Consider the following 27,500-nt stretch of genomic DNA (forward strand, 5'->3'; position numbering starts at 1 on the left):
TACACAGCCCATTTTCTAGATTATTCTCGTTGATGTCGAAGAAGGCAAACATCTGAAAGAATTGACTTAGGAAGCAGGCAATTGTTCCCTTGAAAAATTCCTATTTAGTAAGAGACATCTTCCCCAATAGACAATGCACAGTAGAAAAAGACTTTTTTTTCTCTTTTCATAGCCCATCTTCTAGATTAATTCCACATATATCCAAGAATGTTAATACCTGAAAGAATGTATCCAATTATTGGGCCATTGTAAGCTTGTAAGATAAGGTAAATATCTGAAACAATTGATTGAAGATATTCAAGAAATATTCCTTAAAACACAATGCATAAAAGAAAAAATCAAGACTTTTTTCCCACATCATAGTCCTCCTTTTAGATTATCCCCTCGGATGAACATGGATGAAAATGTCAGAGAGAATCGGTACATAAATCAGACCATTGTCACCTTGAGTCCTCTTCAGTAGACAAAATCACTAGGAAAAGATCAACTTTTTACCCCTTTGCATTACTCATCTACATTATTCCCGTATACAGTATGTACATTATTGTGAATATATGTAAGAATATATTTAGAAATTGAACCATTGTTGTGTGTATTATTATTATTATTATTATTATTATTATTATTATTATTGTTATTATTATAATTAATATTATTATTATTAATATCATTATCATTATTATTACCTTGAAAAGGATTTGGTACAGGCAAATATTCAAGAGCCAAGTCATACCATGAAAAGATGAACTTTTCTGCTCTATATATCCAATTTCCTAGAGTATTACCACAGATCTACTTGAGTGCAAATATCTGGAAGATTCAATCCTAAAACCTGACCATTGTCATATTAAAAAAAAAAAGTTACAAAACACTCTTCATCAAGAGACAAAGCATACTAGAAAAAAAGATGGTTTTTCCCTTGCAAAGCTCATCTTTCATATTCCCATAGATATATGATTGCTGAATCCCATAATAGAGATATAGATCAAATCTTTGCATAGTGCAAATTGTGGGGGACGAAGTTGAACCCTAACAAAAATCAAAGTATGACTGTAAGTAGGTCGAGGACAGTGACTCCACAGCCTCCAAATCTTTGTTTTGACAATGTCTCTTTAATTACATTATTATCATTATTATTATTGGGTAAGCTACAACCCTAGTTGGGAAAGCAGAAGAAGAAAAAGACCGTGTATGTTTCTCAAAATCAAAGAATCGTATTGAGTTAAAGAAAAATTATCAATGGAGAGATCTGGATGTTGTGGAGCCACTCTCTTCAACCTGCTTACAATCATATTTTGAGTTTTGTTGGGGTTCAACTTTATGCCCCATAATACAATGATACTTTGAGTTTTGTTAGGGTTCAATTTTATGGGGCATAAAATTGAACCCTAACAAAACTCAAAGTATCATTGTATTATGGGGCATAAAGTTGAACCCCAACAAAACTCAAAATATGATTGTAAGCAGGTTGAAGAGAGTGGCTCCACAACATCCAGATCTCTCCATTGATAATACAATCATACTTTGAGTGTTGTTAGGGTTCAACTTCATGCATCATCATACAATCATACTTTGAGTTTTGTTGGGGTTTAACCTCATGTCCCATAATACAATCATACTTTGAGTTTTGTTAGGGTTCAACCTCATGCTCCATAATCAATCATATTTTTTGTTTTGTTCGGGTTCAACTTCATCCCCATAATACAACCATATTTGAGATTTGTTATGGTTCAACTTCATGCGTCATCATACAATCATACTTTGAGTTTTGTTGGGGTTCAACCTCATGTCCCATGATACAACCATATTTGAGATTTGTTGGTTTTCAACTTCATGTCCCATAATACAATCATACTTTTAGTTTTGTAATGGTTCAACTGCATGCGTCATCATACAATCATACTTTGAGTTTTGTTGCGGTTCATCCTCATGTCCCATAATACAGTCATACTTTGAGTTTTGTTAGGGTTCAACTTCATACTCCATAATACAATCATATTTGAGTTTTGTTGGGGTTCAACTTCATGCCCCATAATATAACCATATTTGAGATTTGTTGTGGTTCAACTTCATGTCCCATAATACAATCATACTTAGAGTTTGTTATGGTTCCACTGCATGTGTCATTATACAATCATACATTGAGTTTTGTTATGGTTCAACTGCATGCGTCATCATACAATCATACGTTGAGCTTTGTTGCAGTTCATCCTCATGTCCCATAATACAGTCATACTTTTAGTTTTGTTAGGGTTCAACTTCATGCCCCATTATACAACCATATTTGAGATTTGTTGTGGTTCAACTTCATGTCCCATAATACAATCATACTTTGAGTTTTGTTATGGTTCAACTTCATGCGTCATCATATAATCATAATTTGAGTTTTGTTGAGGTTCATCCTCATGTCCCATAATAAATTCATACTTTGAGTTTTGTTGGGGTTCAACTTCATATCTCATCATACAATCATACTTTGAGTTTTGTTCAACCTCATGTCCCATAATACAATCATACTTTGAGTTTTGTTCAACCTCATGTCCCATAATACAATCATACTTTGAGTTCTGTTAGTGTTTAACTTCATACGTCATCATACAATCATACTTTGAGTTTTGTTGCGGTTCAACTTTATGCCCCATAATACAATCATACTTTGAGTTTTGTTAGGGTTCAACCTCATGTCCCATATTAAAATTATACTTTGAGTTTTGTTAGGGTTCAACTTCATGCCTCATCATACAATCACACTTTGAATTTTGTTGAGGATCAAATTCATAGCCCATAATACAACCAATCTTTGAGTTTTGTTAAGGTTCAACTTCATGCCTCATCATACAATCATACTTTGAGTTTTGTTAGGGTTTGTACTGCACGCGTATCACTGTATTTGTTTATTTTATACACACACACACAAATATATATATATATATATATATATATATATATATATATATATATATATATATTGTCGTTATGGCTCTCCCTTTGCACTGATAACTTATTCATGCATGATTTACTTGTATCAATCTGTTTGAATTTATGTGACCTTCTTTCACGGACACTGTTGTTATAAAAGTTAGCTGTTTGTGGAAATAAAATCGGTTACATTCACTCCGCTTAATATTTAATGTCTAACTGGTGCCTCTGCACAGGTTCATCTTCATGCACAATGATTTGCATTATGCTTTAATTTTAGTTTGTTCTCTGTTAAAGGGATTCAGCAACCCCAGATCTTCATTCAGGAGATCAAATTGATGTAAAGAGAGTGGTATCATCTACATATGCAACGAGCTTGTTTTCTAGGCCAAACCACATATCATGTGTATATAGCATAAATAATTGGCCAAGAACACCATATCTCACATTCCTATGCTCACTATGGTGTCCATCAGCAATTTCAATAATAATAATAGGAAGAAAAGACCCACTTACTCCCAGCTGTTTGAGTTTGACGACAAAGTCCTCAAGATTAACACTGTCAAAGACAGCACTAAAATCAAGGCAAATCATACAAATTTCCTGACCACAATCAAGGGATTTCTGTATAGCATGGGAGATTGAAAGAAGAGCATCATAAGCTCAAAGACCTTTCCGAAAATTAAATTTCAAACTAGGAGCAGATAATTACCTTCGATATACTTGTTTAGACATTTTCCCAGAAGACGTGGAAGTTATCGAAATTGGGCGGTAATCACGGGGAATTGAGCTACCACTAACACATTTAACTAGTGGAGTAACATTACCAGTTCTCCAAGTGCAAAGAAAACCTCTTCTGGCTAACTTGCGGAAAATAAAAGACAATTTAGGAACTAAAAAATCAGTGGTCTTTATAAAATAAAAGGAAAAATACTATTTGGGTGTGCACCTCCATAAGCATCAAGATCTATTAAAAGTGTTTTAATTTCACGGGACCGAAAAGATAAACTAGCTAGTTTAGCCATAGGAAAACATGAATGAGGAAGATTTAGTTTCTTATTACTTATTGTCAAACACACCAGCCAAAATTTTAGGTGTGTTCTTTATTGCACGAAAAATAGATCTAGAAATTCTTGTAAGATTTTCTTTGATCAGTCCATCCTTAGTTAATTTTAATTTTTTAATTTTTCTTTGTTTCGAGTTTTGTTTTCCTGTCTGCTCTTCAGCTACTGACTCCCATCATAATTTCTTGGATTGAAACTTTGGATCTGGATTTTTATGTGACACTGTCGTTCATAGTTTTTCATAATTTAGATCAACCATTGCATTTAGATCTTCCCATCCTGTACCTAGGGCTAGGTATGCAGTTAATTCGACCAGTCGTGCTTTCTCCACCATAAGGCGCAATATTCTGGAGTATTCTACGAGTTTTATTTTACCCGAGACCAGATTTTTAAATGATCTTCCTAATTTGTCGGTTGAATAAGTGGATCTTCAGAAGTTCCAACTTTTTGTAAATTCTTTTCTGCTGAACTGGTTGAAATAACTATAGTTTTATAGTTTATATATGACATTATTTTAATGTTATTACTTAACATGAAATATTTTTATAATTTTTTTTTACTTAGTTAAATATGTTTAGTTTATGTATTATTCCTTTATTTCCATTTTACACACTGGGTTACTTGTCCCGTTGCGGCTCTTGCACTTATATCATCTTGCTTTTCCAAACAAGGTTTATGGGCTGCCAACGCAAGAGCCCGTGTCTTACATAAGGTAAGGCAATCTTAACACACACACGCACACACACACACAAGGCTTTAGCTTGGATAATAATAATGATAATAATTATATACAAGAACGTAATACCCCAAAACCATTTTTAATCAATATTTGAGAGTATGAAAGAACTGTTTGTAACAGATATATATATATATATATATATATATATATATATATATATATATATATATATATATGTACATATATATATGTATATATATTCTGTATATATATAACGGATTTTGAGCGAAGCGAAAAATCTATTTTTGGGTGAGATAGCCATGTCGTCCTGATGGAAGTTCCTATAGGGTAGCTTCCTAGGGTATATTACAACTACGGCGATATTCCCAGAGAATTTACCTTAAGGTACCAGAATTCTAACTCCTGGAGCGAGTATCCCTCGTGAAAGGGATATCGCGACATATCAGAGGACGTATTCTAGACACGTCACATGGCAATCTACGACCTGAATAGAGATTCGTCTCGTAGGAGGGAGATTGACGAGATACGAATTCGGGAAAGAAAAAGGGGAGCCGCTCCCAAGGCATCCCTATCCCCCGATTCGTATGCGTGCCTGGCGCCAATCCTGGCGCCATCTGTATTCCTTGTAGCGTACACGAGGTGCTACAGATACTGTATGTAGGGAGGGGTCCTACAGCCCTTTCTTAGAAAGGCAAGGGCGGGTCCATCAGGACGACATGGCTATCTCACCCAAAAATAGATTTTTCGCTTCGCTCAAAATCCGTTTTTTGGGCTCAAGCCATGTCGTCCTGATGGAAGTGTACCAGAGCATTACTGTATCTGTGGATTCTCAGAACGTGCCGTACTCCCCGGAGATATTTATTCCCGGTCGACTAGACCTAGAGACCTAAGATGTTACCGTTATACATCTTTTCAACTAACTATAAACTATGTTAGAGCTTCCTGCCCCCTACAGGGAAGAGTCCTACTAGACTCTGGAAAGTCTCGAAGAGTACATATATCTATGTATGAATACCAGGCAAGCTAATATAGTGGTCTCGCCCTATATTAAGTAAAGCATAGTTTGTATAGAACCACTGCGTCAATATATTGACCAGTCATCCGCACAATACTTGTATTGGACAAAGGTTTATATCCGCATAGGAAGAAACTAATAAAACCGCCCTCGTCCCTTTATGGGACGGAGTCCTCCCATTAGGGGACTTACATAAACCAATGCAACATAGCTTGCAAAACAGAACAATTCTATCAGAATTATCCCAGATAAGATACATAGAATTAAAATGCTCAATTATACCAGTAAATTGACACAGGTGAAAGAGACGCAAGGTTCTCAAGAACAAGTTTATTGACAGATAATAAACAGACAGGTTAACAACAAATATATATATTTATATAAAAGAGGGTAACCCAAAACTTTAAGCATAAGTATGATAGTAAACAGAACTTGTTTATCTGAAAGAAAAACCATTAAACACCACTTTAATGAGATACCAAGGTATCAAGTCATAAAAAATCTGTATTACAAATCAATCACATTAGCGTTAGAAACGCTTGGCACACATGTCTGAACTTATGCAAGGTTCACCTTTGAAGGAAGGAACAGTCTATATGGGCACTTGGTGCCCTCATTTAGTTTGTAGTACAGTATGTACCTACACACTCACCCTGGGCTTAATCGTCCCAATTAAGACCACTGTTCCTCGCAGAGTTAAACAGTAGGGTTAACTACACGACCCACTGCTACCACAGATCTCTTAAGTTCCTCTACTTGCTTCGCATAGTGGCGAAAGAACACCCTGGAAGACTTCCAGCCCGTGTATGAACGGAGATGTTCAAAATCCATACAATTAAAGAAATTTAGGGATGAGGCAACTTTCCTCGGATCGTGACCTGCGGGTGTACTGTCAGGATCCGCTCTGCGAATAAAATATGTCATTTTCGCTCTGAGTTGATTCAGAGATAAATTTGAGCCTGATGTTTCTCCCCTGAATAGTTGACTACCCTTGAAGTCTGAAGTTCTACGAAGATAGACCTTTAGGCATTCTACTGGACATAGAGATGCATCTTCTTTCAGAGGACAGATTCTCCAGGGACCCCACCTGTTGGTGGGTAACTCATTCTTGGCGAGAAACGTAGGATCCGGAAACAGGTTCAGCTCCCCCCCATCCAGGAACTGAACACGACCTGCCTCTCTCGAGAGGGCTACGATCTCACTAACCCTGGCCCCGGACGCGAGTGCAAATAGGAAAATAACTTTTTGCGTCAAATCCTTTAACGCACATTCTTCATTGCTCAACAAGGAGGCGAAATGAAGAACTTTGTCTAAAGACCATGAGATGGGCTTTGGAGGTGCTGAAGGTCTGAGCCTAGCGCAGGCTTTCGGAACTTTATTAAAGATCTCGTTACCTAGGTCGATCTGGAAGGCAAATAAAATGGGTCTCATCAAAGCCGATTTACACACTGAAATCGTGTTAGCTGCCAATCCTTGGCCATGGAGATGGATGAAGAAAGATAAGCAGAAATCTGTTGAGATCTCCTGCGGATTCTTTGCCTTTACAAAGGCCACCCATTTTCTCCAAGATGACTCATATTGCCTTCTAGTCGATTTGCACTTGTATTCCTCTAGGAAGTCTATGCTGGCTTTCGAAATCCCGAAGCGCTTTCTCACCGCTAGGGCGAGAAAATCATGAGCTGCAGGGTCTGGGTTTTCTGTAATGAAGCGCAGACAGTCGACTTCTGGACTCGCTGGGTCAGAACTGGATGTGGTAGCGGCACGAACTTCATCTGTAGTTCCAACGCCAAGGGGAACCACATGCTGTTCGCCCACTTGTGGGCCACTATTGCCGCTACCCCCTTGAAGGATCTCAGTTTGTTGAGGACCCTCAACAGAAGGTTGTGAGGAGGGAACAGATAAATCCTGGACCATCTGTTCCAGTCGAGGGACATTGCGTCCACTGCTTCCGCTAAGGGGTCCTCGTACGGGGACACGTACAGGGGCAACTTCTTGTTGTCTTTCGTCGCAAAGAGGTCTATTTGCAGTTCTGGGACTTGATTCAGAATGAAGGAAAATGATCCTGCGTCTAAGGACCATTCCGACTCTATCGGTGTGAACCTGGATAGAGCGTCCGCTGTCACATTGCGGACTCCTTGAAGGTGAACTGCCGACAGGTACCACTTCTTCTTTTCCGCCAATCGGAAAATGGCTAACATCACTTGGTTGAGAGGTGGTGACCTCGACCCTTGTCGATTCAAGCATCTCACAACCACCTCGCTGTCTGTCACCAATCTTATGTGGATCGAGTGACGCGGGGAGACTTTCTTTAAGGTAAGGAGCACTGCCATAGCTTCTAGAAAGTTTATATGAAAGGTCCTGAATAGCTTGGACCAAGTCCCCTGGACTTTTTTCCGATGAGAGTGACCTCCCCATCCCTCCTTTGAGGCGTCTGAGTGAATCGTCAACGACGGGGGAGGTGGCTGAAGAAGAACAGACTTCTTTAGATGTCTGGCTTGGGACCAAGGTCTGAGAAGAGTACGTAGCCGAGGCGGCACTGGTCTTCTCAGGTCTCTTCGCGCGTTTGATGCATACCTTCTCCAAACTCCGGTTGCATCCTTTAGCTGTGCTCTTAGCACTGGGTCTGTCACTGAAGCAAACTGGAGAGAGCCTAGTACCCTCTCCTGTTCGCGTCTTGATATCCTTTTGGAATCTAGAAGTCTCTTGACAGAGCCCGCTATCTCCTTCCTTTTCTTCATTGGGATGGAGAAACTGTGTGACAAAAGGTCCCAGTGGATTCCCAGCCACTGGAACTTTTGGGATGGAGAAAGTCGAGACTTTTTCTTGTTGATCTTGAAGCCTAGGTACTCTAGGAACTGGATCACCTGACTGGAAGCTTGCAAGCATTCGGTCTCGGATGCTGCCCACACCAGCCAGTCGTCCAGGTAGGCTACTACCTGAATTCCCTTTAGGCGTAATTGTTTGAGAGCTGCGCTCGCAAGCTTCGTGAAAATCCTTGGGGCTATGTTTAGCCCGAATGGCATGGCTCTGAAGGCGTACAGTTTTCGTTGTAGCCTGAACCCTAGGTAGGGGGAGAGTCGACGGCTGATTGGAATGTGCCAATAGGCGTCTGACAAGTCTATAGAGACTGAGTATGCCCTCTTGGGCAGTAAGGTCCTTATGTGTTGCAGTGTTAGCATCTTGAATTTGCAATTCACTATGAACTTGTTGAGTGGTGACAAGTCCAGAATGACTCTGAGCTTTTCCGAGTCTTTCTTGGGAACACAAAACAGCCTCCCTTGGAATTTGATGGACTTCACCTTTCGGATCACATTTTTCTCCAACAGTTCTTGAACGTACTCCTCCAAAATGGGGGTGGAGTGTTGGAAAAACCGAAGGCATGGGGGTGGAGTGCTGTACCAGCTCCAACCCAGTCCATTCTTGAGTAGGCTTTGGGCCCAGGGATCGAAGGTCCAGCGATCCCAAAATTTCATCAGTCTCCCTCCTACCGGTATCATTTCACTTGGACTGCCGTCCTGAGGTCTTGCCTCCCTGACCACGACCACCTCTGAATCCCCTTCCCCTTGAGGGGCGCCTAGACGAGCCTCTGGCTGCTCCTCTAGGTTTTGCACGAAAGGAAGAAGACTGTCCTTCGAACGTTGGGGCGAATGTGGTTGACTGACCTGGCACCGCCTGGGGTACCCACTGAAAGGCAGTCGGGGTTTGTGCCACCAACTGGGGCACTGGAGGCAAAGGCAATTGCAGTTGCTGTTGCTGTCTATAAGGCTTGGCTGGCCGAGATGGTAGCCTAGTCTTCATATTCTTCCTCTTTGGTTGAGGACCCTCATCCGGGGAAGATTTTCTTTTGATAGCCAGGCCCCACTTCTGGAGAAGATTTCTATTCTCCACGGCGGCCTTATCAACAACCTCTTTGACCACATCGGTAGGGAAAAGGTCTTTTCCCCAAATGTTGGAGGAGATTAACTTCCTTGGCTCGTGTCTCACCGAAGCCCCGGTGAACACGAACTCCCTGCAAGCTCTCCTTGCCTTGACGAAGTTATAAAGGTCCTTCGTCACTGTGGCTAAGTGAGACTTAGCCACTACCATGAACATTTCATGGACCTTGGGGTCACTTGCCATTGTCTCGAGAGTAGTCTGATGAGACATTGAGGCAGCCAGTCTTTCTTTTGTCTCGAACTCTCTTCGTAAAAGAGATTCGGACAGCTTGGGGAGGTCCTCGCCGAATTGCCGTCCGGCAATATCAGCCTCCAACTTTCCCACTGAGAATGTTAGATGGACATCCTTCCAGTCTTTGTGGTCCATAGGTAGAGCCAGCGACAAGGGTTTACACTCCTCCAGGGAGGGGCAAGGCTTGCCGGCCTCGACTGCCTTTAGGACAGCCGTAAACCCTTTCTGTAAAAAGGGGAAGGCTCTATCAGGAGAGGACACAAACGAAGGGAGCTTCTTGCTCAATGCAGCTACCTTCGAATTCGAGAAGCCCCTCTCTTTCATCGAGGATGAAAGTAGGGCTTGAGCCTTAGCGTGGTCCATAACAATGACCTCCTTCGGCTCTGTCTCCTCCCTTGAAGCTGGTTCTTTTCTCAGCCGGACATAGCAGTCCGGATATGATGCCTTGCTGGGCCAGAATTCTACCTCCTCTAGGGGAACTGAACCCAGCTTATCCGAAATGACGATCTTTCCAGTCGTCATCGGCATGTGCTCAGCATACCTCCATGGGTTAGCATCTGAGCATATGGGAAGGTCTTTCACATTGAGCCTTTTCCGGGGCCCATGTGATTCTGCCAGGGACTGCATACGCAGTTCCATTGCAGCCGCCTTCTCCTGATTCTCCTTCTGCATTTGTTGGATCATTCCAACAATCGAAGAGAGGGCCTGTCCCAGTTCTACTGGGAGGCCAGCCGATGTTGAGGGGATAGGCTCCGGCATCTGAACCGGAGTAGCCGACACCTCGTCGACCTCATCCTCTACGACATCCGGGGTTTGGACTTGATCCTGACCTTCTGCCAGGAGGTCTTCTTCCAAACGATCGTCCAGGTCAGACATCCTGTCACACAACTGGATGTCTTGCATCGCATCTGCGACTTCCTCGTCCACCTGGACTTGATCTTGAAGGATCTCCTCTTGAGGCTGGGGAATCACTGCCTCAGCTGATGCCTGGGGAAAAAGATACGCCCTCATCTTCTCACTTGGAAGATAAGGGCCAGAGGTGTTCTTCTTGAAGCCCATTACCCAAGTACGAAGCTTTTCCCTAGCTATATCCCTTGATTCCGCCGTTCTAGGGGAATCAAAAGCCTCAGTAATCAGGTTAGTGCATACAGTACATACCTGAGGGTCCCAATACTGGAGATCATCCTTGGAGACAGCGCATGCTGCGTGTCTCCTACAACACTCATGTCCGCAGAGGTTTTTGCTGCGGACATTGCAGAAAACATTTCCGCACTTCGGAGGGTCCTCCTGTAAAGAGAAGAAATTTCCATGAGTATCAAGTGAACTATGTATCACTGGATATGCATATTATAGCATAACAATTCATAAATGAAAGACACACACTTGTGTTTCCCTCACAACCCATTGTTGCAGCCTTCCGGATAATAAAATCAAAAATGGTTTATCTCTACTAGAGTAACCAATGCAAGGTTTCCAGAGGAAACAGGTGGAGCTCACACCTAGGCAATGATTTTTAAAAATCCTGGATAATAGACGGGGAAGAACTCTGCTTCCTGTCTGAGGGCAACAGCAAAGGGCTGTGTAAGAAAACACAATAGTGTTAGAAGATACAGTGCTGTACCTAAACTTTTACTATAGTTTTCTTCTTACTGTATATGCTATACAGAAGAATACTAGTACAGTATAGGAGGATGTGTGCCGGCCTGCCTTTGCCGGCCGGCACACACCACAATTAGCTTTAAAGTATACTACTTAACAGCTATAGGGCGGCAGCCCTCTGGTTCAAATGCCTGTGCCGGCGGCAGCAGCTGCCGGCCAGTAACAGCCAGTGTTGGCCGGCAATGATTGCCGGCCAGCAACTACACAAGGTAGTACCCAGCTGCCGGCCACACTCTTGGTGACCGGCAGACAAGGACTGACATAAGCCGGCCGGCAAAGGTACAAGACCGATGCCAGCCGGCAGCAAAAGAACCAGAAGACTACCCCTGCCCGGCTGCCGGCCTCACAGGCCGGCAGCCGGCCTCATAGGCCGGCTGCCGGGACAGGTACAGCACTAGAAGAAAATAGAATGGATGCCGGGATAAGAGTGTACATAACCCCCCAAGCCCGGCAACCGAAAGAGTGCATATAAGGAAGGGGAGAAACTTAATTCAGGCTTCCTTGACCAATGCCGTCCGGCTCTGCCGGCAGGCATGGATGAGGGACCAAGAGAGGTCCGGGCAGCACTCGAAAACATAAGACCCTTGCCGTCCAGCGTCTCTGCCGGCCGGCAATGGGCTTAGTCAATCCATATCCCAACCTATACTAGGTCCAGAAGTAGAATGACATATGGTACAGTAATACCCCTGCCGGCCAGCTCTGCCGGCCGGCAAGGTACAGTACAGTAATGGCTAGGCCATTACGGAGATAGAGGGGGAAGGGACAAGAGGGTCCTGCCAACCTTGCTTTAGTGACAGATCACCCGCAGCCAAGAACTCTGTCTTAGCCTAAGGGAGATCTAAGGGAAAGGGCCAGCGCAGTAGTATAATACCTGCCAGCTTCCAGAGCACCAAAGCAAGGAAGGCGTTGCAACTCCCAAGGGAAGATTATCCTCCCCGAGAACAGCAACAGGACTTAGTCTGGTCGATCACACAAGAAGGAATCATAACTACAGAAACCTTCGACAGTGACCTAAGGGAGCTCAGCTCCCTTTGTAAGTGTTAGGTCAGCGAGGGAGACTCTGCCCCAAGCCAAACAACACGGACTCAGACTAAAAACTCTGTTGTTCTGTCCCTCTTTGAACCAGACTCAGCAGGAACAGGAAGGTACAGTAACACCCTAGTATAGTTTTATCGAAAATAAATTCGGAAAAAACCACTTAGGGATAAGCCCAAGGCTTAAACAGAGGGAAAGGGATTGCATACCTTCTCCGAAGAAAAGAAAGCAACCGGGGAGTATGATAAAGTATACTAAGGCTCCATGAGCAATTAGCCTAGGCACCAAGAGAATCGATTACCTAATTCACCGAAACTCTCACGTATACAATCTTGGAAATATTCCACACAGTCTAAATGTATAAAATATAGCCTAAAGCTTCAATAAAATTTTAATTACACTCGGAAAAACCATAATCATGCATTAAGTACTAGGACCAAACGACTAGGCTACATGGCCTAGCGTAGGCCAGAATGGCGAATACTTCGCCAAATAATACTAAGCACGAAAGGAAATCCTATGTAAAGCTAAATAGCTAAATTTTATTAAGCAAAACAACCAGGAATGTCACTCTGACTAACTAATTTATACCTAGCGAGTGACAGTGTCCAGGACACCTCTGGTAGGCTACGGCTCTTGTATCAAAGATTAATCCTATTAATCACTCAAAATTTTACCAAGAGCCTACATTTATACATAACAGACACTATACTCAACTTATCCGAGGTCAACGAAGACGAAGAAGCCATGAAAAGTTGAATAAATCCAAGATTTGCGAGAAAAACAGGAAAAAACACCGAGTTGTTAAGCTACGCAAAAAGGAATACAGATGGCGCCAGGATTGGCGCCAGGCACGCATACGAATCGGGGGATAGGGATGCCTTGGGAGCGGCTCCCCTTTTTCTTTCCCGAATTCGTATCTCGTCAATCTCCCTCCTACGAGACGAATCTCTATTCAGGTCGTAGATTGCCATGTGACGTGTCTAGAATACGTCCTCTGATATGTCGCGATATCCCTTTCACGAGGGATACTCGCTCCAGGAGTTAGAATTCTGGTACCTTAAGGTAAATTCTCTGGGAATATCGCCGTAGTTGTAATATACCCTAGGAAGCTACCCTATAGGAACTTCCATCAGGACGACATGGCTTGAGCCCAAAAATACATATACATATATATATATATATATATATATATATATATATATATATATATACATATATATGTACATATATATATGTATATATATTCTGTATATATATACATATACATATATATATATATATATATATATATATATATATATATATATGTCAATTTCTATTTACTTCAAAACCTGTTTTGGAAACTCTCAAGGATCATTGGCGTTAATGTCTTAAAATTAAAAAGAAATAACTTAAAATTGTCATATAAGTAGTAATAAGCAGATAGGTTTCTTTTTTATATACTAGAATTACATATAATCAGCGCCTCTCCCTTTGATATATTACAGAATGAAGTAAACAAACGTAAAACGGGAAAGAAAACTTACTATTGAGATTTGGGTGTTGGGTGGTGGGCGGTGGTGCTTCCGAGGTACTTTCAGTTGGACCTTCAGGTGTTGGGGTTTGTGGAGATGTGGATGGTGCGGGGGTTGTAGATGCGGGTGGTGCGGGGGTTGTAGATGCGGGTGGTGCGGGGGTTGTAGATGCGGATGGTGCGGGTGGTACGGGAGTTGTAGATGGGGATGGTGCGGTTGGTACGGGGGTTGTAGATGCGGATGGTGCGGGGGTTGTAGATGCGGATGGTGCGGGGGTTGTAGATGCGGATGGTGCGGGTGGCACGGTGGTTGTAGATGCGGAGGGTGCGGGGGTTGTAGATGCGGATGGTGCGGGTGGCACGGTGGTTGTAGATGCGGATGGTGCGGGGGTTGTAGATGCGGATGGTGCGGGGGTTGTAGATGGGGCTGGTGCGGGTGGCACGGTGGTTGTAGATGCGGATGGTGCGGGGGTTGTAGATGGGGCTGGTGCGGGTGGCACGGTGGTTGTAGATGCGGATGGTGCGGGGGTTGTAGATGGGGATGGAGATGTGGTTGATGAGGCGTTGATTGCAGTTTCGTCTGGCCCTAGATCATACTCCACCACAGAAAGTTCCATATCACTTACATCAGAATGTATGATGTCATGTGTACTTGTGCCACCTGGTATTATCGATAATGAAACACACGCGACGATGAGCAAGATGAAAAAGTTCGGTAAATTGTTTGCCATCGTTCTGTAATTGTGTTAAAAGAAATATAGATATTAATGATTTCAATAATGTTGTAAACGGATACGTTTAGCCAGAGCTAAGCTGTTCCTTGTATCTAAGATATGATTGATGTTGATATGCTAACATTTGTGTTTTTATGCCTGCACATGGTCACGAAAAATTCGACACATGAATAGTTATGTATAATAAGCATATGTTTTTGTACTTTGTGTGTGTAGATATATATATATATATATATATATATATATATATATATATATATATATATATATATATATATATGTATGTATTCTGGTATTAATCCATTTCCTCGTAACTAATGCTACCTGCAGACTAGCACAACAGTATGCCGGCCACAACAACTTTCACTCGTTATCTTATAAACCATGGATGAGCCCTGTGTCATAAAACTTCCATAACATTATTTCCCTTTATACACAGACAAGAAAGGATCATCAGAAACGTGTCAAATTCACTACACATTCACCCATGTCTATTCCTTCCTGGGCTTCAAGAACCTTGCCCCTCAATGGCTTTTAAGACATTAATCCAACACTTTGTAGACCTTCTTCTCCTCCTACCACATCTGAATTATACACCATTCACTAATCTGTTGTTGTTCATTCTTTGCACATGATTGAACCATCTCATAATATTCGAACCCACCTTTCACCTACGGCAACCTTTTAATCATGCATATGTATCTTCAAATTTCGTTTCTTATCATTTTTTTGTACAATACATACAAGGCGTAAACGGTTAATTCTAATGACTTTAATAATTTTTTATTTGCACTATATTCACAATTCACCTCCAGGTAGAGAAACAGGTTTAATAATCCCTTCTTAAATTTCTACTGTGCGTTCTTCAGACAATTTAAATTTCTTATAAATCTTTTGAACACCCTAATATCTATCGTTTTGCTTAATCTGTCACATACACAATTCGTCATGGGATAAATGTGGCAGTGACTTTTTTTTTTTTTTCTATGAAGCAATCCCAGGTCAATATATGTGTGGTGTCTTGTTAATATCATGTACGCTAGACATTAATTTATCTTGGTTTAAGAGTATATATGTTTACAGTATATATGTTTCAAATTAACACTCTTTTAAGCATCCAAAAATCTGTATTACCAAAATCACCAACTCTGGTCGCTGTACTCACACGTTGGCGAAGGCCCTATTAACCCACTTAACTTATATTACAAATAAAAAAAAAGAATCTTTCACAGACGATTTTGCTTCTACAGCAACGAAATTTATCACAAAGGTGTCACCACGAGCAGGTATCTTATTACACTGGTAAGGCAACAGATAATTCGATTGGACATTTCTGGCTGAAGAGGCAAAGGGGAGAGGGGAGGAGGGGGGGGGGGGCGTTAATGTAGGGTGGAGGAGGTGTCTAATTGGATATCGGGAGAGCCCTCATCAAATGATAAGCTGATAATATTGTAACCGTTGAGCCAAACGCACGAGGAGACATGGCATACCCCTAGTTCTCCCCCAGTTTTTATACCCTTTGGTGAATGAAATCATTGGATCCGGCCTATTGTAGATCTTTGTCGTCGATATTACGATTCATAATCTTCTATAATATCTTCCTTCAGAATGACGTGTTTTTACTCTTTAACGTCAGTTTGTTTCTTATGGCATCACTATAAATGTATTCAAGTAAGCCATATATCATACTGCCTTAATATCTGGATTCTCTTTATACCTCGGAATCAGAGACCCAAAGGGGAATTAACTCGAAGGGAATAGCTTCCGGTCGGCCGGGAAATAGAACCCTGGTACGAGAAACTTGCACGACAGTGACATACCATATAGCCACAAAGAGAGAATATGAAAAACACGTCTAAATATGCAAAAATTTATCATATATGTATATATATAGGTACATATATGTATATGTATGTATGTATATATATATATATATATATATATATATATATATATATATATATATATATACATATATATATATATATATATATATATATATATATATATATATATATATGTATTTGTTTATCTATTAGATACGAATGCTAACCTTAGGTTACTTAGAATCTTGATTGTGTAACCTGTGTGCAATATTTAGTAATAACAAGGGTAGTAACAATGATAGCAATAACCTTTGCAGTGTTTTCCAATGTTGCTGGAGAAGATTGGCTAGATCGGTTTAAAGTAAACACGAAATTGATAAGGGAACAGAGGTAATGATAAGGAGTGTTATAGCACCACCAACCCCCTCCTCTCTCCCTCTGTTAGTTTCTCTCCGATCGGACCATTTATCGAGGTTCTTGTTACGGTGTATTCATATATTTTGAATGTTAGCGATATAATTAAGTAAATTCCATAGCTGTTGGAAAGTATATGTTTTTTTTATTATAGTTGCAGCTATTATTATCATTATTACTAAATTATATTATTACTATTATCATCTTTATTATTATTATTATTATTATTATTATTATTATTATTATTATCATCCTCATCATCATTGTTTTATTAGTGTTATTATTGTTGTTACTGTTGCTGCTGTTATTCAAACCTTGCAGGTGTTCCTATGAAAAAAAATAAATAAATAAATGATTATAGGCACTAGTAAAATATTCTAGCTTTATTAATATTTTAGTTAGGTAGTAGACCTTATTTCAAGTATGTAGAGTTAAATGCGATGGTTGCATCTACAGCATTGATCTTATAAAACAGAATTTCTTTTAAGGTAATTTTCTTTGATAATGCATCTGGCAAGTGTTTTTAAGTTACTTATACTTAACTAGGTGAGGGATTCTTTCCTTTATTTGTACAGGTAAAAAATAGTTTGGAAGATAAAACTGTCCTCATTTTCAAGTTGATGTTTTTTGTCTTTTGTTTTGTCGCTCATAAATGGCAGAGACAAGGGATAGTGACATTGCCCTAGCAAGCAGGACAGTACCCTAGAGACTGACCATATATCATATGATCAGTGGCCAAGCTATCTTTTCATCCAATTCAGGACCAGGGAGGGCCAGGCAATGGCTGCTTATAACTCAGCAGGTAGACATATAGGCTCCCAGAACCCCCACCTCTCTTTAGCTTCCAAGGATGGTAAGGTTTCAGACATTAAAGGAACTAACGAGTTTGAGCGGGACTCGAATTCACGTTTGGCGATCACCAGGCAGAGACGTTACTAATAAGGCCACAACAACCCCTACTGAATTCATCAGAAAGGTCCAGTATATATAAAAATTCGGGATTGAAGATAAACTCTGGTGAATTGTTATTGGCTGTTGAAGATGAATGAACAGTGAATTCTCATTGGCTGTTCAGGATAGGTGCATAGAGTGGGTAATGTCGATCATCTTGCTAATTGGCTGAGATGCGTTTGGAGTGGTGACCAAACACAGACAAGCTGTCTCTCCATTCAGAATCTGGTATGTCGCTTGGTGATGAGTTAGCAGTAGGGACAGCATTTGGTGATTGGTCAGCAACAGGGACAATTTCTGTGCGCAAATAATGCCTGGAGGAACTTGTTAAGAAGGGAGTCAGCTTGGCTCTGATTGGCTGAAATGCTCGCTGGGTTAGATGAGTGTCCAGGCAGGCTGTCGCTTCACTCAACTTCTGCTGCCAAGGTCTGGTCAGGGTTCTTACTTGATGTATGAGCGGTGTCTGGACATCTGCTGGCTGGCATGAAAAACCCCTTGGTTGTGTTTTGGCTGGTCTTCTACTGGATTAAGATAGCTTCTAAGATTCTAAGCTGTCTACTATTAAATGCACTTCCAATCATAGTAGTATGGGTGAAAATGTACTTGCAATATGATTCTTGATCACTCCTAATTAGAAAGGACAGAAAATTTTTTCAGAAAGATGCCTCATTGTCATCCAAATGTAAGTGCCTGGACATCCTGAAATGGGGCAAACTTGTTGGTAAAAAGCATAGATCCTCTTCAGGTTCTGAAAGCGTGGCAATAATTAAGAACTAATTATAAACTCCCTAACCTATGCTTTACCATACGCCACAAATCATAGGAAACTTATTTGGCAGGAAAAGTTCAACCATTGACTCCATTGAAGTAACAATGACGTAGGCTTCAAAGGCGACGTCGGAAGAGGTAGAGACAGGTGGGTCGGCGAGAAAAATGTTACATAGTTAAATGTAAAGTTATTCTTAAGATCAAGTTAGTGGTTCCAAGTCGGAACCTAAGCTTGTACTGCACTCCCTTGTTCGGAACGCGTGGAGGTAAACATTTTTCCCTTCAAGAATGTCGAAATGCAAAGGCTGTCCTCTTTCCACAAATATCAAGGATGATGAGGACGAACTGAAATAAGCAAAGAAGCTACCAGAGCCATCTAGGTATTGTGCAGTTCTTAGACTCCCATGTTCCCTTCAGAATTTGTTTAGTATGGCATGGGGGTTTAAAGAACTATGATATACAAATTATAAATTTTCTATAAAATCTTTTCATACAATCTAAGGAGGTAACTTCGCCATACCTGCTGCGGTTGATCTTGATAGGCACTATGCTATAAAAGATGGACAACAATGTGGAGAAGACCATGAGGAAGTCAATACCATTATGGAGGACCACGGAGCTGATGACTCTGAAGATAAGAACCCCAATGAAGATGACCCATACCCAGACAACATTTAGAAATTTTTGCTCTGCTACAAGGAATGATGCATGGGGAAACCAGTCAATATCAATGACCGCAAGTTGCATGTCTCAACATCACCAGGAATATATTAACCTTACAAACTATTTCCGTATACCTCCTTAAGATGAACTTCTATGCCTCAGTATGAAATGCTGCTCATATTGAAGTTCAAACTTATGGATAAAAGGGTAGAGATAAAGCTACGCCTCAACCCCATTTAGCAACACTAAAATGGTGATCTAAGTTTGACTTTAGTTAGTTAGTTACAGGTTGCCTGAGTAAGAAGTATGGCATTGGGCAGTATTTGATATTAATGAGAGATACCTTCCAGCCTGAGAGAGACCCGTACACAAAAGGTATCAACACTTGAGAGAAGGAAGAAGCTCTAAAGGAACTTTGTGCTAAGAAGTGTATCACCATATGACCGTCAGATATTAGTACAGAATGCTACACCAAACTTGACAATATCATCACAGACAAAAGGAAGCTCTTGTGCCTATCCAAGAACCCGACAAACTATGTAAAGGAGGCCACCAATGAGATCATGAGAGAAGCAACACCACTACTGTCAGTGTCAATATCCCTTCCATCATTGGATATTTTCGTCTTTATTACCTGTATGGCGATTTCAAGCTCCATAAGGCAACAATCCTCTCCAGCCAATCATCATCCAGTTCCCTATTCTTACTTTTCATCTTTTCAAGAGACTGAGCACCCTCTTGACCCCCTACTTTTTGAACTGGTATAGCATTGCTTTGTTCAACAAGTTCTTGAAGCCCATAGTGAATTTTCAACAATATCTCCGTGGATGACACTATTGTATTGATTAGGCACAAAATCTGCGGGAACTCACCTGTAACACCTCTTGACATCCAGGAAGCCACTCCTGTTTGATCCATGAAATCTGCATGAAGAGGATCCTCAACATCATAACCATGGCTAGATGTACCTCCAGAAGGATGGCATAGCAAAGGGTTCTATTTTAGTAGTTCTGTTTGAAAACTTCCTTATGGGAACCTTATGGGAATTATGGAAAAACATATCTTGTACGGTTCATTGACGACACCCTCGTCAAAGTTGACCCAACCCTGGGCATTGAAGATCTCTGAAGGATATTCAAGGAATGTAGCTACCTCAACTTTATCTTCAAGCACATCCTTCCTTTCCTCAGTGGTATAGTTGAATCTTCAAGCATTAGAAGTGCCACTTCAGTTTACACAAATCCTATGGACCTTGGTCTCTGCCTCAACCGGTAACAGTAGATGCCCCAAAGATACCAAACTATTACTACCAAGACGTTCGTCTGGCAGGCATATCCCATTGCTCCTCATGGAAGGCTAAGCATGAAGAACTTGACTAGGTCTAGCAGGATTAATTGACAATTGATACTCTAATAAACAGGTCAGCAGGGAGATCAAGAGAGGTTTATATTATTTGTATGAGGTTTCCCAGCCAAAACCATGAATTGAGAAAATCTGTGTCTTGTACAAGAAGCATATGCACCACTGCTATTTGGAGACGATCTTGCCATTGAAGAGGACCATTTTAATAAAACCAATGTTACCTATAAATATTCCTGCCCTTCGAAGATATCTTGGAGCTTACGTTGGGATGATGGCAATAAGTCTCTAAGCGGATTTCCCATCAAATCCAACAGGGAGTGATCAAGAGTCATGTCCTTCAAGTCCATAGAGAAAATGTCACTCACGAGCAAACTGTCAACCATACTAACATCATTGATTTTCTGCTTAAAAAGACTCAGGATATTCAATAATAGATGTAGTAGTGTTATATTCCTATACAACAAAAGAAAAGAAAATTGATTGAAAATAATTACAGATGAAGTACACGAAGTATTGCAGTTGAAGATAAGCAAGGATATTTAATGTTGATTTGTTGTCATCATTTATTTATTTCCTTATTTCCTTTCCTCACTGGGATATTTTCCCTATTGGAGCCCTTGGGCTTATAGCATCTTGCTTTTCCAACTAGGGTTGTAGCTTGGCTTATAATAATAATAATAATAATAATAATAATAATAATAATAATAATAATAATCAGGTCTGCCAAATAAGGTTGTATTTTTGCCTAGAATGATATTGGCAATAACAATGATTGAGTTTTAGAAGAAAGGGGTTATTTCTGATGCCGCTCGACAGTCTTGGACAGACCCGAGAGATATTGGCAAAACAATGTATGCCTCTATCTTCAGATATTGATCATTGTACGAGGCCATTGTTACCGGGGTGCATTGTCATGTGATAGAGAAGCTAATGTCAAAATCGAAGTTTGAGAAACATTTGTCAAGTTTTATTATTGTCAGTATTTTAGACGAAGGGACACTGTGGTCTTGTGATGAGGCATTGGAAAGACAAAACTAAAGACGAATAAGTCGAGAAATATAAATCGAGTAAATGAATACAAATATGCAAAACGGAGGTAAAAGTACACGAATGAATAGAAATATGTGAATAGATAAAAACAGATAGGTACAGTAAATAAACACAGTCGAAAGATGCAACTTTGTCATGCATTGTATTATGATTGATTGTCCGTAAGATACGAAATAAACAATGAAGAGTTAACTGCCCGTTTGATTATAAGATAACAGGTGTGACAACTGCAATAGACAGTTAAGCCAGACATGAGGTGTTACTCTGGAATGAGGAAGGAGACTAGTTTGGAAAATTTCCGACTACTAAAGAAAAATGTATTGGTTTTCAGTAGCTATTATTTAAGAATCAGCATTTTTTTTTTTCTTTTGCATAGAAATTTTTATTCCATATATTGTCTTGATAGGAAACTAGAGGGATTAAGATTTAACGTAAAAGGACATTATTATTATTATTATTATTATTATTATTATTATTATTATTAGCTACAACCTTAGTTGGAAAAGCAAAATGCTATAAACCCAAGGGCCCCAATAAGGAAAAATAGCCCAGTGAGGAAAGGAAATAAATACACGATATAAGAAAAAATCAACAATAAATATTTAAAAAAAAAAACAGTACCAACATCAAAACAGATATGTCATATATAAACTATAAAGAAACTTATGTCTGCCTGTTCAACATAAAAACATGTAATTATTTGATGGTTTGACGGAAGAGATAGAATAGAGGAGCTTTCATATACTATAAATAGGTCAATAAGCTTCAAGGTTCCATGCTGCCTTAACAACTAAAAATATGGGATATACTTTTCATTCGGCCGTCTCTGCAAACTTCTGACTCACATTCAATAGATGATGAAATTTTATAGGTGAAGGAATTTTATAAATAAGAAAATTTGATAAATAACGAAGTTTGATGAGTAACGAAATTTGATAAACAAAAAAACAAATGATAAATAATGAAATTTGATAAACAATAAAATTTGATAAACAACGAAATTTGATAAGCAACTAAATTAGAAAAATAACGAAATTAGAAAAATAACGAAATTTGATAAGTAACAATATTTGATTAAAAAAAATATAGCGGTAGCAGAATTTGATGAGAAGCAAGATCTCGTATTTGATTAGTTATAAGTTTTTTAAGAACCTCAAAAATAACAAACGTCAGGAAACCAAATCTGCTAGATAGCAAAGGCTTAGCTACAAATAAATAAAATGATAAGAAAATCCGGGATAAGTAACAAAATCTTACAAACACTGAAATCTGATAAGTAAGAATTACTCCACACTTGAACACTAAAAGCTATTCCACAGACAGGAGTTTTATTTGTTTTATATTCTAAAATAGATTGCCGTCAGTGTACCTTACGTAGTGTACATAATTTATTACGAATTTATTCATGATATAACGCAAATGAATAAATGAATAACAAGTAATTGATAGAATAATAATTAGCAAAGCGGTGAATTCAAATCGTTAAAATAAATTCCACTTTGTAGCTTCTGCGCTTGAAAACTATGGGTCAGATAGTTACTGTAGAAATTTCTCGAGGTCCTGTACATCCTAAGATTTGTTATTATCATTATCATTACTATAGTCCATTTCTTTTAGCGGTGCATATTTGCACCGACTCGCAGCGGTGCCCTTTTAGCTCGGAAAAGTTTTGTGATCGCTGATTGGTTGGAATTATCTCGTCCAACCAATCAGCAATCCGGAAACTTTTCCGAGCTAAAAGGGCACCGATGCGAGTCGGTGCAAATATGCATCGCTAAAAGAAATGGACTATAGTCAAGTGTATGCTAAGTCCAAGTAATTCCCACACTTGTGGGTATCCTCATTTATAATTTGCTCTCAATCTGATTGTGAAGCAAAGTCAAAAGATAAGCCATGGCAATCGGTATCATGGAGCAGATTATTATTATTATCATTTCTTGCTAAGCTACAACCCTAGTTGGAAAAGCAGGATGCTATAAACCCAGGGGCCCCAGCAGGGAAAATAGCCCAGCGAGGAAAGGAATAAAGGAAAAATAAAATATTTTAAGAACAGTACCAACATTAAAATAAATATTTCCTATATAAACTATAAAAACTTTAACAAAACAAGTAGAAGAGAAATCAGATAGTGTGCCCGAGTGTACCCTCAGGCAAGAGAACTCTAACCCAAGACAGTGGAAGACCATGGTACAGAGGCTATGGCACTACCTAAGACTAGAGAACAATGGTTTGATTTAGGAGTGTCCTCCTAGAAGAGCTGCTCACCACAGCTAAAGAGTCCCTTCTACCCTTACCAAGAGGAAGGTAGCCACTGAACAATTACAGTGCAGTAGTTAACCCCTTGGGTGAAGAAAAATTGTTTGGTAATCTCAGTGTTATCAGGTGTATGAGGACAGAGGAAAATATGTAAAGAATAGACCAGACTAGTCGGTGTGTGTGTGTGTGTGTGTGTGTAGGAAAGGGGAAAGTGAACCGTAACCAGAGAGAAGGATCCAATATAGTACTGTCTGGCCAGTCAAAAGACCCCATAACTCTCTAGCGGTAGTATCTCAACGATGATTGTAACAAAGCAATATTTCTTGAAGAATGGGCACCATCTTGAAAAAGAGCAATCCTCAAGGAGTTTGTGTGCCCTTTTCCGGGCTTGTTTCCGGAAATAAAAGATTCTCTTCAAAATTTGCTTAATCAGTCCTTAGTGGGAGCATTGAAATTACTAAAAAGCACAAAAGGGTCTTCGCTGACTCCCTTCGGTCATCATTATTATTATTATTATTATTATTATTATTATTACCTAAGCTACAACCCTAGTCGGAAAAGGAGGATGCTATAGGCCCAAGGGCTCAAACAGGGAAAAGTAGCCCAGTGAGGAAAGAAAATAAGGAAGTAAACTGCAAAGAAAGTAAGGAACAATTAAAATAACATATTTTAGGAACAGTTACATCATTAAAATAAATCTTTCATAAATAAACTATAAAAAGAGACTTATGTCAGCCTCTTCAACATAAAAACATTCGCTGCAATTTTAAACTTTTAAAGTTCCACCGATTCAACTACCTGATTAGTCTCCTACTTATCCTCCAGTCTCTTTTTATTTCCCCAGTTGAACATTGACGCAGAATAGCCTCCACGGCCCCAGCATCTGGATTAAATTGATTACTCCATACGCGTACTGCTAACAATATCCACAAATGAAAGCAGTGACATGTTATCGGTATATTGATTTTTTTTTTTTTTTTGTATTTATCTTATCATCGTGTTTGTCCGAGACTAACTTTCCCTTGATAATGTTTAAGCTCAAGAGAGTCTTATCAATTGTAAATAGGTTACAAAACGAATGACATTCTTATTGAATGACTTTGGGCGCTTTATTCCATGTAATGTAACAATTGTCACGCTCCTTTTTGCTTCGAAGTCAGAATTGCTCACATTTTCTAATCCAACCATTGAAATCCTCACGGTTATGCACACGTTCACTTTATAACTCTTCGATCTTAAAAAAAAAAAAAAAAAAGGTTCTTGAAGAATTATATTTGTGATCTATCAGTTGAGGGACCAGAAAACTCTGGAATTATTTTTGTAAGACTAAATGAAAGGCGAAGGCTACAGGTAGTAGGTTAGCTAGGGCATTCGCCACCCGTTGAGAAACTACCACTAGAGAGTTATAGGGTCCTTTGACTGGCCAGACAGTACTACATTGGATCCTTCTCTCTGGTTACGGTTCACTTTCCCTTTGCTTACACATACACCGAATAGTTTGGCCTATTCTTTACAGATTCTCGGCTGTCCTCATACACTTAACAATACTGAGATTACCAAACATTTCTTCTTCACCCAAGAGGTTAACTGCTGCACTGTGATTGATCAGTGGTTACTTTCCTCTTGGTAAGGGTAGAAGAGACTCTTTAGCTATGGTAAGCAGCTCTTCTTGGAGAAGGACACTCCAAAATCATACCATTGTTCTCTAGTTTTGGGTAGTACCATAACCTCTGTACCATGGTCTTTCACTAACTTGGGTTAGAGTTCTCTTGCTTAAGGGTACACTTGGGCACGCTCTTCTGTCTGATTTCTCTTCTTGTTTTGTTGAAGTTTTTATGGTTTATAAAGGAAGTATTTATTTTAATGTTGTTACTGTTCTTAAAATATTTTATTTTTCCTTTTTCCTTTCCTCACTGGGCTATTTTTCCTGCTGGGGCCCCTGGGCTTATAGCATCCTGCTTTTCCAACTAGGGTTGTAGCTTGGCTAGTAATAATAATAATAATGATATAGGCTTGGCGCCCTTCCGGAACACACTGAAAGTTGCAATAGTCGTGTTGGAGGTTTGTGTAACCAGCAATGAGTCACGATGAGTCCTGAGAGGCAACATATATGGGTGAATGTCAAGGCCTCGGAGTACATATATTTTCATAGTTTCGTAGAGATGAAAGCCTTTGGTCCCCTTGATGTTGAATGTCAACGCCAGTCTCGTGAATTAGAAGAAGGATTTCAGCCTAAATATTCTAACGATCTGCAGTTCCTCCCCATTCTTAAAGTAAAGGCAAATGGTCTATAAACCCCAAGTACATGAATGAACGATCATTTCAAAGTGCAAAGGCGTGTGCATATTTTACTTTATACTGGAAATTCAAAAATTCGTCTGCTTTCTTTTATTACCCGTCAAGGATGTAAGTTGATCTCGTGGATTTTTAATGGATCTCAACAGGATTGTGACATTGCTGAGAGAGAGAGAGAGAGAGAGAGAGAGAGAGAGAGAGAGAGAGAGAGATTCCGTATATACTACGGATTTTGTACTGTGTGAAGTCTTTATGTAAAAAAAATGAAATGTAAGTGATGGATAACTAGAAAGGTAACATTTGCCAAACAAATACAGTAAATTTCTCTCTATTTCCCTCCCCATACAACCATGGACTGGCCCATATTAATCTTTTCCAGAAATGGATCCCCGATAGATTTATCATCACATCACCGTACTCCTAAAGGGGCAACTCCGGAAATACACATTTTTGGTCTAAAAATGGCCGAAATCCCCCAAAGAAATCATTCTGAAGTGGTACTGGCACAAATTGTGAATAACGTTCTGTGGGCATTTCCACACCAAATTTCAGGTCATACGGTTTAAATACCAAGATATAGGAGCAATAAATGTTTTTTTTTTTTTTTTTGTGTGTGTGTCAAAAAAATAGCTGAAAAATTACTTGAAGTAATTTATACGAAAAAACGTTACTTACATCCTGTAGACATACACCCAAGGTACCCTCATACGAAATTTCATGTCATTTGTTGTAAATGAGGGTACAGGAACCGAAAATGTAAATTTTTGGTGAAAGAAAAAAAAATAATGATTCTGAGCAAACGTAGGGCAAAAATGTTAATGACTTCCTAATTATCCCAGGCTCCTCCATACCAATTTTCAGGTCATTCGGTTATAATACTAAGGCACAGGAGAACAAAATATACATTTTTGTCGGAAAAGGGCAAAAAAAAAAAAAAAAAAATGATTTTAAGGTATGTATGAAAATTAAAAACGCATCTGGGCATTTGTTCGCTTGACATTTGTGCCAAATTTCAGGTCATTTGGCCCAGGAATGACTGATGAAGCGATTTGAAGATTTGATAGGAGAAGAAACATCAGGAAAAACAATAATAGTTCTCTCCTAAG

At 39.7% G+C, this 27,500-nt stretch overlaps 1 protein-coding gene across 1 annotated transcript in view; it reads right to left on the reverse strand.

The window, feature by feature from the left end:
* The window catches only part of LOC137627759 (uncharacterized), a 40,655-nt gene extending 24,523 nt beyond the window's left edge, over positions 1–16,132 (reverse strand). Inside the window, exons 1-2 of the mRNA XM_068359053.1 lie at positions 16,044–16,132; positions 14,089–14,810 (exon numbers count right to left, since the gene is read on the reverse strand). Coding sequence (XP_068215154.1) covers positions 14,089–14,806 — 718 coding nt within the window. The 5' untranslated portion in view covers positions 14,807–14,810; positions 16,044–16,132. The remainder of the gene's footprint in view (positions 1–14,088; positions 14,811–16,043) is intronic.
* Positions 16,133–27,500: the final 11,368 nt, after the last annotated feature.

This window comes from Palaemon carinicauda, chromosome 35 (assembly GCF_036898095.1).
Source record: "Palaemon carinicauda isolate YSFRI2023 chromosome 35, ASM3689809v2, whole genome shotgun sequence".
Lineage (NCBI taxonomy): Eukaryota > Metazoa > Arthropoda > Malacostraca > Decapoda > Palaemonidae > Palaemon > Palaemon carinicauda.